The sequence below is a fragment of the Rhinolophus ferrumequinum genome, chromosome X, assembly GCF_004115265.2.
Source record: "Rhinolophus ferrumequinum isolate MPI-CBG mRhiFer1 chromosome X, mRhiFer1_v1.p, whole genome shotgun sequence".
Classification (NCBI taxonomy): Eukaryota; Metazoa; Chordata; class Mammalia; order Chiroptera; family Rhinolophidae; genus Rhinolophus; species Rhinolophus ferrumequinum.
Window position 1 is genome coordinate 21765163 of NC_046284.1, and position 15207 is coordinate 21780369.

Consider the following 15207-nt stretch of genomic DNA (forward strand, 5'->3'; position numbering starts at 1 on the left):
GCCTCCTAGCAGGTGGTACTGTTGCACTGTAACCACGCGCCGGGGCTGTGGCAACACTTGAGGAGGGTGGTGAGCATGCCCGCTTTCACCACCTGTATCCTGAGATGGAACTCTCCCACCGAGGTCTGTAATGTGAGGCCATGTAGCACGTCCACTCCTAGAATATACTCCGGAACGGGGGAGACATAAACCTTGTAGGTACGAGGGGGAAGCCTTCCTATACGCAGTGGTAAGGAAACAGCTTTTACAGTCACAGTCTTTCAACTGTAGCCATCAATGCAGATTGCTGGTCCGGGGAACAGTTCTGGGTTCCCATAAATAAGACTGCAGTCTGCACTAGTGTCAACTAGGGCCAAAACCCTCTGCACATTAGAAGGGGACCAATGTATGCACAGTTCCACATGGGGCCTCCGGTCTCCGCTTGCCCCCTCTGATTGGGTACCTTGGCCCCACCCCTAATCAAGCTGGAAGGAGTCGGCCTCAAGAGGCTGCATGAAGTCCTGGAGGGACAAGGGTCGCGCTTTCCCGGACTTCTCCTTTAGGCTTTGCTGGAATTGCTATTCCAGACACAACTGTTTCCAAAGTTCCAATAAGAGTGCATTGGGTTGTCGGTCTATTTTTTCCTGATCGACCCCTGCTGTCACCAGATCACGCCACATCTGCATGCGTCTTACTCTCTGAGGCCCGCGACCCTGCCCCCTTACTTCTGATTTGGGCTTCCAGGTCTTGACTTCTTGGACCTCCTGGTATTAACTTCCCTTGCCGTCGGCTTTCAACATCCCCTAGGGTGGCCATGGCAGTTGTAACTTCATGGATCCGCCGCCCCACATAGGGCGTAAGAATGGCAACTAAGGATCCAAAAGCACTCGCAGGTGCAGTATCCAAAACCAGATCTCTCATGCTGGTTGTAAAACGTTCGTCATCCAGCCCCAGCATATTAGGGTTGGACATAGCATGTCTCATACCCATTTCACGGATGATTTGAGTAAGTTCAGTATACGATTGCCATTTACTCACAGTGCCTGGCAGCTCACCAACCTCTCCCCATACTGTGCGTAGCGCAGCAGTGAGCCACTCCATTAGAGTGTGGTTGCCCTGGTCCTGGGCCAACCTATGGCAGTTCTGTAACCTGTGTCGCAGGGACGGATTCCCCATCACGAAGGCGAGCTTTTCCATTTTGCCTGGGGAACAGAGAATGCTGTCTGCCCCCTCATCACATAAAATTAGCAGCCAAGCTGAGATTGGGTCTCCAGGGCACTGTTGGCACTGCCTCCCCAGCTCCTGCAACTCAGTGGGAGTATAAGGGGTGTAGGGTGTGAACCAAGTCAATGCTGGGTTGCCAGCAGCAATGCCCCAACGGCCCAAAGGCTGTTCATACTTCACCTTTTGCTACATGATGGGCTGGGATTGGGGGTTGGGAGCTACATTGTCTCCACTTGTGGATGTCTGCCTCTGCCTCAGAGTCTCCAGTATGGGACTCCCCCTCTAACAGGTGGACCCAAGCTTCCAGCACCTCCCACCGGGACACCTCATCTTGCACCTGGGCTATTTCAGCAAACGCTTCCTCTGAGTTATGATGCAGTATGGTGAGGACCTCCTCCAACTGGCAGTCCTGAGCTTCCAGTGCCTCCCCCTGGGGCTGCTGGTCCCGCACCTGAGCTATTTCATTAAGCGCGTCTTCCGTGTTACAAGGCAACGCAGTGAGGAACATCCAGCCCACACGGCCGCTATACCCTTCGCCTCCTCTGGCAACCGCTCAGCTAGAACCTGCAGGGCCCTCTCCACGCTAGCCGGAGAGCCCTCCATGTCCTCCCACCCCTCCTCGAGGGTCCAACTCCTGAGAACACTGTGTGACTCTGTCCTCCTGCCCAGAGTCAGACACCATTCCTACCTGGCCGGAGTCCTGCTCGCCGCACCAGGCGTCTGATTGGGTAGAGGCCTCGGTGTAAGATGACCGCAACCCTTGGAGCCTACAGCAGCAGCAGGCTACCAAAAAGCAGGCGACGCCTGCTATGGCCAACAGGGCGGCGTGCCAATCTGGAGGCTCAAGAGCACCACCAATTCACCGAGGGGGTCACGTTTCTCCCAGGCAGATTGCGTTTCCTGCTCCTGGTGCTGCTCCTCACAGGCTTCCCGAGACTGAGTTTTCTAACGCATAAACTGCTCCACCATCCTTTGGAGAGTTTTGGCCGGCACCATACCCTGCTTGCTGAGCCATGTGTCATGCGGGGTCTCTGGTCCTGTTCCCTGCATAAGAACGCAGGACATTGTGAGGCCAAAAAGGAACACCCACGGAGCCATGAATGGGGGGTTCATACCACTATAGTCTCGCTGGCGGCTGGGTTGGAGACACAGGAAGCAGGTTGCACACACCGCAATCTGCTGCCCGCTTCTGTGCCAACCAACCCCCCAGCGTAGCCACGGCAGTTATATTAGTGGCTAATGGCTAACCGGTAACAGCTGATGGCCAACTAGTTACAGCTGATGGCCATCTACTACCCAAGGCAGCACCTTTCCACGTGAGGCCGAGAGCCTGGAAACTGCTCTCTGGGATTCTGTCCCCAACACTTGTCATTGGATTTAAGGCCCATCTGGATAATCCAGGATGACCTCATTTTAAGATTCTTAATTTAGTTACATCTGTAAGACCCTTTTTCCAAATAAGGTCACATTCACAGGTTCTGGAGGTTGGGACATGGACGAGTCTTTTTGGGGGACACCGTTCTTGGTATATAAAGAAATTAGTGAGTTAATGTATGGCCTTCATGGAAATGCAGAAAGAAAAGAACCTTGGAGGTCACAGGGTCCAGCCTCCTATCAAGTTCAGGAATCCTTTCTCTAGTATCCATGATATTGCTACCCAAATTAAGTTTGAATTCTTTAAGACACAGGGAACTTATTATGTATAGAAAGCAGGGTCTCATTGTTGAGTATTTGTTCATTCATTCAACAAGCCTTTATTGAATATATACTATATACTGGGCATTGTGCTATGTCAAGGAATACAAAGACAGCCAAGATATAAGTAATTCCTGGCTACAGAAATGTAGCAATTTAATAGGGATAAGAAAAGTATACCAATAGCTATAAAACCTAGATTGCAAAATGCACTATGAGATCTACAAAGTGTGTAGAAAATTCTGAGTTGACAGCTCATGGGGTTTATTTGGTGGGGAGTGTAGCTTGGGGAGAGACACTTGAGAGAGAGCGCCTTGTGGATGAGAAGGTTTTAATAGCTGAAGCTAGGGGAAGAGCACTCCAGAGACAGGAATAGCCTGAGCAAAACAGGAAGCAGGAAATGGAGGCATATGTTTGGGAAACATTAAATACGAGTTTAATTCTCACAACTACTTTGAGAGGCAGGTGTTATTGTCCCCATTTTATAGATAAGCAAGCTGAGGCTCAGAGAGTAAGTAACTTGCCTAAGATCACATGGCTGTTAAGTGACCAAGTTGGGGTTCACACCCTGGTCTGTCTGATTTCAGAATCCTTCCCTTTGCCACTACATGCCATCCCATCAGGAAGCGTTCTGCCATTAGTTGGCCTCTGGAGACAAAGGGAATGTGGTCATTACATGGAGTGAAGCACTGAAAAGTCTGAGTTAATTGTTGACCTTGGCCCCATATCCATGTTCATGTATATAGCCAAGTACTATTAACCAAACTTTCCTAGAAGGGCAGAAACAAGTCCTTTGTCCTTCCAATGCCCAGTCTAGAGTGGGCCCAGTGACTATCGATTGACCTACAGTTGGAGAACTTAGATTCTCAGACCTGAGATTACCTTAGGGGTCGTTTAATTAGGCCCAGATTTGAGAAGGCATTTGGTTAAGTCACACAGCTGATTTGGTAGCACAGCAGATAACACTTTAGTCTTGGTATCAAAGGACTCTTTCCCCGCAATGTGCTTACATAGGTAAAGGCCTAGCACTGAGATTGGGTCTAGGGTGTTGAAATTCTCAGCTATGCTTCAGGTCTGCATATTTGAAGATTGTATCTGAAAAATAAAAATTATACAACTCCAGAATGACAGGATCTTAGCTACTTCTCTGAGTAGAATAATTAGTGAAAGAGTGACTAGGAGAGACAAGAAAATTGACTTAGTTTAGTCCCTCTGGCAGAATTCTCAACTAAAAGAATGGTTATCCCAACTCCAGAGTAGCTGGCATTGTTCTCCAAACCAATTTTGTTTTTATTAGGAGTTCACCCCATCTAAATAGACTGTGTGCCTGTGTTTTAGAGAGAGAGAGAGAGAGAGAGAGAGAGAGAGAGAGAGGAGAGAGAGAGAGAGAGATCTTCATTTTCCCTGGAGACAAGAACATTGACTTAGTTTAGTCCCTCTGGCACAATTCTCAACTAAAAGAATGATTATCCCAACTCCAGAGTAGCTGGCATTGTTCTCCAAACCAATTTTATTTTTGTTAGGAGTTCCCCCCATCTAAATAGACTGTGTACCTGTGTTTTAGAGAGAGAGAGAGAGATCTTCATTTTCCCTGGAACAGAGTACTGCTCTTCTAAAAGTTGCTCTAGTGGTATCAATTAATCTGACCTAGTTCCTTTAAAACTGAACTCTCTTGAAGTTCTGGCATTGGTTCCAAGTGAGAGGGGCGGGCATCAAGCCCAAACCTCAGTGAGCCTCTTGAGATACAAAGATGAGTCAGTCACAAGTCTTTCCATTAAGGAACTTAAATCTAGTAGAGATAAGGCATGCAAACATAACTATGATTGAAAGTTAGAGAGTGTGAGAAGTGTCTTTGTAAAGATGCAGAGTGCTATGGGAATTCAAAGGACAGAAAGCTCGTGGAGTACATCTCTTTCTGCTCCCCCAAATACTCTCTTCTGTGGGAATCCAATCCAAAGATAACTAGGAGTTGATTATACCTCAGTAAAACTGGAAAGTATAAAACAAACAAAAAATAACCAAATATAACCAGGAATCATCTTGTAGCAGGGCTCGCATAGCTCCCTTTCATGTGGTCCTTGTCATTCTCCACCAGATCACTTTTCCCTCCAGCCTTACCAGGTTCCTTGGTAATGCCTCAGCACGCCACCCACTTTCACACACCTGTGACCTTGCTCCATTTTTCCTGGAGGTTTTTTAAGAAGGAGAATGATATGATTATATAGGTACTTTAGAAATATCTGTCCAGGGCTTGTGTGGAGGAGAGTGTAGAGACAGGAAGGCCAGTTTGGAGGCTGTTCTACTGGTTCAAGTGAAAAGAAGTGAGATGATAAGGCAGATATGGAAAGGAGGGGAATGATGAGGGACATTTAAAAAGCAGAGCCAGTGGAATTAGTGACATTTGGTTATAGGGGGTGAGGGCAAGTGAGGTGTCCAGAATGACGTAGAGATTTCTAGTTTCTAGTTAGTTTAGGAGCCGATTTTCTGGACCAGTCCGTGAACTCCCTGTTCACTATTGTATTCCTTGCGCTGAGCATAGTCCCTGGCACAAAGTAGGCATTCAGTAAATGTTGGATGAGTGAATCATTCACCATGTTGGCAGGCTGAATGTAATCTTTGAATTCGTATTCCCAGAGCACATGTTGACTGCTGGTTGGGAATGTAGTCCAGAAAGAACCTCTTTGTGGGAGAGGATAGCGATCTAGGGATTCAACCTTTACTGGACATGACATGATATGCAGTTAATTGACAGTTGGCAATAGAGATAAAGGTAATTCATTCTTTAATTCTCAGGCTTAGAGACTGGCGTATCTCTAGGGTTGCTTTAAACTCCTAGTACTCCTGTGTGGTAGCGACATTTTGGCCTGTCTTTTTACACAGGCAGAATCTATGGTGGCCCCAGGCATGATGTTGGATTTAAAGTCTGAGGTTGTGATACCCAGTTGTGTCCTCTGCAAGGTCATGTTCTTTCAGGCTAAATAACAGAAGGGTAACCTTCAGCTGGGTTCCCTAGAATGATTTCTTCCACCAGCAATCATCACTTTCCCCTACCAAATGCAGCCATTTCTTTCATCTGTATTCCTATCTTGATTAGTAAGAAATTAATGAGCGTGTAAGATTTGATTTAGATAATGATTAATTAGTGTAAAAGGCACCGTTCTAATAGCAAGTCACTATTATATGCTAAGGAAATTAGCTAATATTTTTGGATGGCAAATTGACTTGTCCTCCATTTATAAAAAACCTTTTAAAAATGCCTGATATGTTTTTTTTTCTTGGTTCATTAGTAGAGCAAACTGCACTTAATCCTTTGGATAATTTTAATAGGCATCTATTATTTTCCCTACAAGCCATGCAGCAACCTGTTTCGGATATCATTCATTCATTTGCTTAATATTACTTTAATGACAATATTACATTATTATTTTTAGCACAATGTACCTTTGTTAGCAAAAAAGTAATCTAGTGTTCATAAAGGAGACCTTGGCAATGAAATGTGTCAAATCATCATATATATATTGGAAAGGTTTCAATTTTCATTGTTACTGAGCCCTGACGATTCATTCTCTTCTGTTGCTATTTCAATATGTTCTATCTGCTCTTAGGAAAGTATAAGGATTAAGGTCTACATTAATATTTCTGTTCTTTAATGTGTTTTTTAATGTGATATTTGACAATTTATAGTCATTAGCTAAAATTGCAGTCTAGTAAAATAGCCAACATATAGAACATAATAAAGTTAATTACAGAATCGAAGGACTGCAAGTGACCTTGAGGGGTTACTTAGTCCATTTCCCAATTTCAGGCTGTAAGACTAATCTTCCTAAATAGCACTCTTCATCATATTATGCCTCTGCTTGAGAACCAACAGTGGTCCTTTATTGCCTATGAGGTCAAGCCCACAGGCTCTGTCTGCATTCAAGGCCCTTCAAATTCTGGCCTATCTTGCCTGATAAGCTAGCTATGCCCTAGATTCCAGCTTCTCTCCAGGCAGGTTAGACTTTCTTGCCCACTACTCCACTGGTGCCAAACATATTTCACCCATTGGCCTCTCTAAATCCTTCCTTTTCTTTACTGTCCAGCTCAAGCCCCACGGCCTCCTGGAATTCTTCTTTGACCCCTAGAGCCTCTGGTGAGCATTCCCTTATCTAGAAAATGTTGTCCATATTACATATTTTAAAAATCAACTTTATTGAGATACAATTTGCAAACGATAAGATGCACCCATTTTGAGTGAAAAATTTAATGAGTTTTGACAAATGTATATATCCACATAACCACTACCCTACTTAAGATATGGACTATTTCCATCACCTCAGAAAATGTGCTACATAGACCAACTTTTACTGTTCTCTAGCTGTTTTTGTGTCTGAAAGTCTGGTCTCTCTTAGCATGAATTTATTTTTTATTTGTTTATTTTAATTTTACTTAACATGTATTGAATATTTACCTTATACCAAGAAGGCTAAGAGCTTTACATGTATAATCTCACTCAATCCTTGCCATAACTCTCTAAAGTAAGTGCTTTTGATAACCTCATTTTATAGATAAGGACAAAAAGCTATGTAGAGGTTAAATAGCCTACCCTTGCTTGCACAGCTAGCAAGTGGTGGGGGTAGGACTAAATTATAAGCAACTTGATAAGAGGGGCCATAAGTACTTTTGCTCTTTCCTGCCCACCATAGTGCCTACCACGGTGTTGAGACCATTAATACTTACTGATTTGGAATAAAATCCAATAGAATAGACACATTTAAACAATCCCAAACATTGTTCACTGTCCTCTTCTACTTATGGGCAGGGCTCAAGCCCTGCGTCTCCAAGTGATTGTGAGCCTGTGACTGCACAGTAAAGAGGAACTGAAGTTCCAGTCCTGGGAGAGGTGGCTAAGGGAAACCAGGAACAGTATGAAATGTCAAGTTCTTGAATGGAGCCAAACTAAACAAGAACTGGGCCCAGAGGAAAGAGTCTGTGATGGAGGTCAAGAAGAGAAGACCACAGGTAGCCAAGCCTAAGAGATCCCCTGGCACAAGAGTACACCTCTGCAGGAAGCCTTCTGTGGACCACCTTTCGTTTAGCCTCTGGGCGGGGTAGGCAACTGGTAAGGTGCTTATCTTGGATACATGTGGGAATAATCCCCCAGAGAAAATATTCCATAACTCAAATATCCCTTTTTAGGTGTAAGACCCAGAACTGGACCCAATGTGCAAGCAAGACATTGTCTCAAAACAATTAGAAGTAAATTGTTTCGTAGTTCCTTCAAATGAAACATCTATTTGTGTATCTTCAAGATGTTTGGAAATTGTTTTTTTGTGGTATTTTACAATACTCTTCCAATATCAAAGTTAAGCATGCACATGTAAAATTGTCAGGGTCATCTGTCTCCACTACTTCTTTTTAGATGAGACAGACACAAACTTCTTTACTGGTGTTCTCAGTCTGCAGTGCTCATTAATTCAACACTATATGCACAGGGCTGAATGGGATTGACAGGGCATCCCAAAGGAGATGGGAGTCGTTCTCTGCTCTTCAGGAACTCAAATCTAGGGAAGGAGATTACAGTATGAAGGTACTTTTTAATCCTTCCAAATAAATGGAAACTAGCAGCCCTGTAATGACTTCAGTTAATTTTCTCTCTCTCTCTCCTTCCTTCCTTCCTTCCTTCCTTCCTTCCTTCCTTCCTTCCTTCCTTCCTTCCTTCCTTCCTCCTTCCTTCCTTCCTTCCTTCCTTCCTTCCTTCCTCGGCTCACTTTTTTTAGCACATGGAAATGCAAGTTATTAAGCCCGACATAGTTGAACCTTTTTGGTTCTCCTTATCTCCATCCCAGGCTATATTGTTTGTCTCGGTTCCCATTTCCCAGCTGAAATCCATTTTAACAACAACAACAAAATGTGAGCACCTCTTTGATGAGTGTGATCCACCATTACTTTTCCTTTCCATCTAATAAAGGAGCGATTTTCCTTTAACTTTCTTTTGTTCCTGACATACTTAAAGAATGCTTTGCTATTTACTGTGTCTTTTGTAGGTTGCATCTTATTTCTTGAATTGGCCTTTCTGCTTTTATGCACACAAGTATGTACCCATTCTCGGTATACCTCTTTAGTTGTTTGCCTTTGGTTTTACTTCTTATTCATCACACTTGGTATTTGGTTCCCAGAGTAATTCTTTGTTTTGTTGATGAGTATTCCTGTCTAAATTCTTTCTGTTTCTTTCTGTTTTGTGTATTCTTTCTGTTTTATTTCTTTTGTGCACATGTTCATGCATTGAAATAGTTATATTTCGTTGTTGTCATTTCATTTAGGCATGTCTAGCTCTCCTGGCCCACTTTATTCCTTATGCTGTCTTGTACTGGGCTTTATTTTAAGCTGGCCTGTGAGTTATGTGAACTTTTCTTAAAACAATGTTCTTCCTTTTGGCATATATTTCTCTCCTTCCTGGTCTGGAAATCCTGAATTCTTACCAGTTTATGGATATTTTATTTCCTCCAATCTATAGCTAACTCTTAGCCCCCAGATCAATTGTATTGGTTTATCACTTAACCAGGCAGTGATAACTGGGAGGGAGGATAAATATTGCTATATAAACATTTCTTACATTTGAATATAACATATACCTTTCTTCATGACATCTGACGATGTTTTCCCCAAAGTTCTAGATTTTTGGCTAAATGAATTCTTGAGGTAGTGGGAGCTTATACAATTATGAGACTTGACCACCTCAGGGAAGGGGCACACTATACAAGGTCTAAGTTACTTTTTGAATTATCATATCAAAGGCAAACCAAACTGGTGTCGTCATGGTAATTCAAAGAGTTATTCCTAGGCTTCTGTAGGTACACTGAGTGGGAATTTGTTACCTTCTAAGATCTAAGCAACTCATAGTACTTCACAGAGAGATCTGAGCCCTATTATTTTGTAACTTTCACAAGCTAGAGCTGGTGGAAGTAGGAACAGTACTAACAGCCACCCTGCCAAATAAACCCTACCACTTCTGAAAACCGGAACTTATCAACAATGGAGATTTAAAAACACAAAAGATTTTATCTATAACAATTTTATGAATGTATTCAAATACAGATTGTTTCAAACACACTGCCTCAGTTTACCAAGAAAGTAAATAAAACCTGGGTAAATGGACAGGAACTTGGTATACGGAAAGTAACTGCTATATAGACTTTTTCATATCTACATGTGTGTTGCAACCAACCTTGTTTAAATCTAGATTAGCATCTCTTCCCTAAGGAGACTCTTTCCCTTCTTGGTCCAGTAAACTGAATCAGTTTCTACTCCTAGAATAGCATCACATTTTGTAACCTCATATAGAAAGAACACAGTGAGCTAAAACTAGCTGTTGTTGTTTTTTTTTTCTTTTTCTGAAGATAATCATAAAGCCTTTAAGCTTAGACCATATTTAAAATCAGTCTAAGGTTTGTTTGTGAGATTGACATTTATAGGAGATAAATCTGAATTCTGTGTCTCCAGACCCCAGATTGTATTCTGACACATTAAACATCACCTTTCTATATAGATCCAGTACTATAAATTGCAGTGCTGAATTAGGTTTGGGGATATGTATTATCTGTACTCTCCTTTCCTACTTTTGTCAGCGGCTCCCTCGAGGAGGGGGAAGTGGAATGCTTAGAGTCAATACCCTGGACTCCAGTGATTTCATGTGAGGCAGAACTTGAAACTTGGACATACTTGTATACATTAAAGCCATGATTAACTGGAATTCCTAGGGAAATAAGATGTTGTAATAAAAATAAATTTTCTGGTAACTAGTTCCCTAATTTTGGAATAAGCAGGGAGATCATTGGGCAAATTTTCATGGAAATGCAAAAATAAAATGGCATTTTACATTATAAGGGAGGTAGCAATGAAGTAGCTTAGGAGTTCAGAGGAAAAAGAGGTCGGCATTTGTGATAGAGCTGTAATTGGCGTTGTAAGGGATATTGGTGATAGCCTGAATGATAACATTTTTCTCTGGATGTGTCCTCTGTGAATCTTGCCCCAGACCTTTAGTTAAAACAATAACAACAACAAAGATTTGATATGATATCGATGTTTTATTCATTTCTCTCAAAAAGCAACATTGGTTGGCCTGACGTATATTTCATTAGGAAATCTTAACTGGAATTTTGAAAATTGCTTCTTGGTTGTGTTCTCATTCATAAATTATAATCAAGGAAAATATATTGTAGGAGTGTAGATTAATCTTTTAACAGACAAATTAAATATCAGTGTTCAATGACGTATGCTTGGTGCTATAAATTAGTTTATGCAGAATATATGAGTCAAGCCTAGGCAATTAATTCTAATGGTTATTTAAAAAGAATCAGTCATAAGTATAATTGGGAGAAAGTAGGGATTACTTAAGATAAATACTAATTTTGAATAATCAAGATTTTACTGTATTTTGAAAGACATGTATTGTTTTGCCCTGTTCACCTCTTTTTTGTTAGTATGTGTATGTGTGATATTCTGCTTACTGAAACATGAAAAACTGTTTGTTTCAGGATCAGATTTGCAAGTATGTCTTCCCAAGGGCCCAACATGCTGCTCAAGAAAGATGGAAGAAAAATACCAACTAACAGCACGATTGAACATGGAACAACTGCTTCAGTCTGCAAGTATGGAGCTCAAGTTCTTAATTATTCAGAATGCTGCGGTTTTCCAAGGTGAGTTCTGGGGATCGTTTTAGATGTGCTGCTCAATGGTATCATTATGTGGGCACTGGACTTTCCAATGCTAAGTATAATTTATAAATTACCATTCTAGCATTAATACTTGATCTAAAAACCTCCCAGTGAGAGATTCTGTTTAAGGAAAAACACGGTTTTTAAAGAAGCTTCCTTCCAATCTTTGGAAAGGTGAGTATTGTCAAAAATCATTGTCCAAGGACATTCTGTTGACCTGTATGTAAAGGCTATAAATCTCTGCAGAAAGAGTAAATATTTTCTTTCACCTAGACTGTAAGGCTTGCTTAGAAAGCAAAGAAAATTTACTTAAATATTAGTTGTCTCAAGGAGTGAGTTAGATACTTGTGGGAAAATGCACAAACTCCTTCTGACCACTGGGACCATTTCCATTTAAGAGAGAGAAACTGGCTTGATGGCCCTACTTTTCTCATTTGTGTGAGTGGTTTCCACATCTCCCTTTGTGAGTCTCAGTTCTTACTATGCCTGTGTATGACTGTAAAAGAAGCTGTTGTGGCATTGTCAGATGGGTAGGAAATTGCATTTCTCTTTGCTAACATATGGGACTCTCATGGCAGGATGGGGAGTACCTCCCTTGATTCAAAGACCCAGCTAAGGATGGTGATGTTAGTGGTAGTGGTGATAGCAAGCATGTATACACATATAACATTATGTGCTAGGTGCTCTTAAGTGCTTTACATATATCAATTCATTTACTCCTCACAATAACCCTATGAAGTATTATTATTATTATCCCCATTCTATGGATGAAAATGCAAGGCACACCATGGTTAAGTAACTTGCCCAAGGTCCCACCACCAATAAATGTTGAAAGCAGGATTTGAACCCAGACGGCCTGGCTCTTAGAGTCTATACTTTTTACAACCTCAATATGCTGCCTCCTATGAGGGAAAATTATGTTATTGGGGCTTTCTTTTGTCTTTCCTTAAGCAGATGGAATCAGCTGCCTTTTTCTTGCCCCACAAAGAGAGAATTGGGGTCATAGAGAAAAATAACACTTCCGACTACTTGACATTCCAAATCTTTAGATTTATAACACCTTTATAAGAATTAAGCTCCTTGAATTGTAAGGTAGGTTCATTATAGCTTATTTTGTGTATTATAATGAAATTCTTAGAATTAGCTAAGAAAATTATTCAAATTAGCTAATAAAGCATACATTCACAACAGTTTTTTTGGGTCAAAGCCTCAGGGGATGTTGGGTTGATTATATGAAGTACAATATATAAGCTTGAAGAATTTGTTAACCTATTTATGTAGTCAGACTCTTATGAAGAGTTTGTTGAGACTAACAATTTGGCAATAGAATGAATAATTTAAGCTGATTTTGAAAATACATGTACCATTCATGTATTTCTTACATTGGTTTTGGAGCTGATCTGCTAGCTGGAAGTGGGGTGATAAGAAGTGATGTGACGTGAGATTTGGGTTGAAGAAGAGAGCTGAATCTTACTCTTTGGGATGTCAAGGTGCTTTTACAGAATGGAGTATTTGTGATTTGTTTCATTCCCAGAATAACCAGGCCCCCAGATGTTAACTGACGACCATTGCCTGCCTGGAGCCGGGTGGTAGAGTGATCACACTGGTATTCTTGCATACAGAGTAGCTGACATGACTGTCCATCTGAAGGCCTGGGGTGTCAGCATCTCTGTCCAGTCCTGCATTTATTTTGTATACTGTGTTTTCTAGGCCCGGATCAGCACAAGACTAGGAGAGAAAGGAAGTTCTGACAATATTTTGATTGGATGAGCTTTCAGATATGGCTGCTGTAACATGGAGGTTGAATACTAATCATGTGCAACAGAGGGTGGAGAATGTGGGCAGCACCTACTAGTTGTATCTTCTCTCTCTCTCTCTCTCTCTCTCTCTCTCTCTCTCTCTCTCTCACACACACACACACACACACACACACACACACACGTAAATATATATATACTCTCAAATTGTGAGGACAGGCAGAAGGACAACCCTTGCAAAACATGGACTGAACTCATTACCGGTGCCTTCTACCTTGTTACCATGTGTACTCGGTTCCTTATCTTGTTCATTCTTTTTTCTTATGTTTTTCCTGCTTCGTTTTTAGAAAAAAAATAACCCCCATAGGAAAAAGATAGACTATGGTCCCAGACCTCAAGGCAATTATGCCATGTTTGTGAGACTTGTCCCCAATTCCTTTCTGTGACAAATATCTGGAGAGACAAGACTAAAATCAGAGACGAGGCAATGAATGGGCTGGGGGGTACAGTTGTTTGTTTTTTCCCCTGAAATTAATTTCTTCCCCAATATTCTGGTGGAGAAAATTATTGAGGAAATTGCTCCAGTACTTCACTCGTATGAAATTTGATGCTATTTTCTCCACCACATGAAGTTGAAGAAAGCTCATCTTGATTTTGGCCTAGATCCACAATCTCTTTAGGATTCCTTCACTAGTCCACTTTGGGAGTATTTAAGCAGCAAGTGCTTTCTGCAAATATGTGCACAGTTCCACGAGCAATCCTTATTGCCTCGATTTGGATTTTATGTCTTCGTTTGCAGGAAGCCTTTGCCCTCATAAATGAGCCTGGGGCCCTTTGCTACAGTGGTTGGAGTGCTGTATTGCTAATGTTGTTTTGATAATAATTGAAGCATTAAAAAAGTTGTACTTTATTTTCAATCTTTGCATTGCCTCGTTTCCTAAATTTAATTTACTTAGATGTGCTTAGTAAAATGGGGCAGCACAATCGTTTTTTGTTTCTGCTTAATTAATTTTTTGAAAAACTCCGCTAAAAGTAGATTTTCTTTTCTCTTTTTCTCCCCACCTAATAATAATTATGATGATGATAATAGTAATAGTGACAATTTCTTAAGTGCTTACTATATGATGCTTACTTTTACATAATTATCTCATTTAATTTTCCCAGCAGCCTTATAAGTTTCGTCTGTAATTATCTCCATTTTACAGACGAGGAAACTCATTGATGCCACAGCTTCTTCCAAGCCATCATGTGACATGGTTTTCCTTGTTCTTAGTGTGCTTGAAGTAAAACAAAATTAAGAAGTAGAATTTGTGGTCCTTGAGAATAAAAATGGGACCGAATTCTGAATTTTCCATCATATCTTTACCACCTCTATATCTTCAAACCTTGAGTTTTGTTTTCTTTGTAGAATCTCACTGTAACTTTCAACCTTGTACTATCAGGAAATATTTGGGGGTATGTCCAGGGTTTTTCTGTGTGTTGGATGATTTCAGCCTTCCTCAAGGCCCCACTGACTTTGAGTGAGAACAGTCTCTTTGGAATGCAGCAACACTTTGCTTTTCTGGAAGTTGACTACCCCCATACCTTGAACTCTCTTCATCAGCAAGGAGAAATAGTGGGTAAGCAGAAAACATCTCTGTGCACCTAAATGCCATGGAGCTCCTGTAGATGCAGTTGACTCATCTGAGAGCTCCTTGGGACCTTGTTCGGAGTCTGCTATTGTTCTGAATTTATGCACAGTCGTAAGCTTGATTTTCTAGTTTTCTAGCCACTGGGAAATAAGCGTTAAATAGGGTTATAGAAGACTGCTAGAGGGAGGTACATATGAGCAGCAAGAAGTTACGAGTGTCAGTAAG

At 41.4% G+C, this 15207-nt stretch overlaps 1 protein-coding gene across 1 annotated transcript in view; it reads left to right on the plus strand.

The window, feature by feature from the left end:
- Positions 1-15207, plus strand: part of GPC3 (glypican 3) — a 441123-nt gene that overhangs the window by 20277 nt on the left and 405639 nt on the right. The window contains exon 2 of the mRNA XM_033119596.1: positions 11415-11576. Within this exon, the coding sequence (XP_032975487.1) occupies positions 11415-11576 (162 nt within the window). The remainder of the gene's footprint in view (positions 1-11414; positions 11577-15207) is intronic.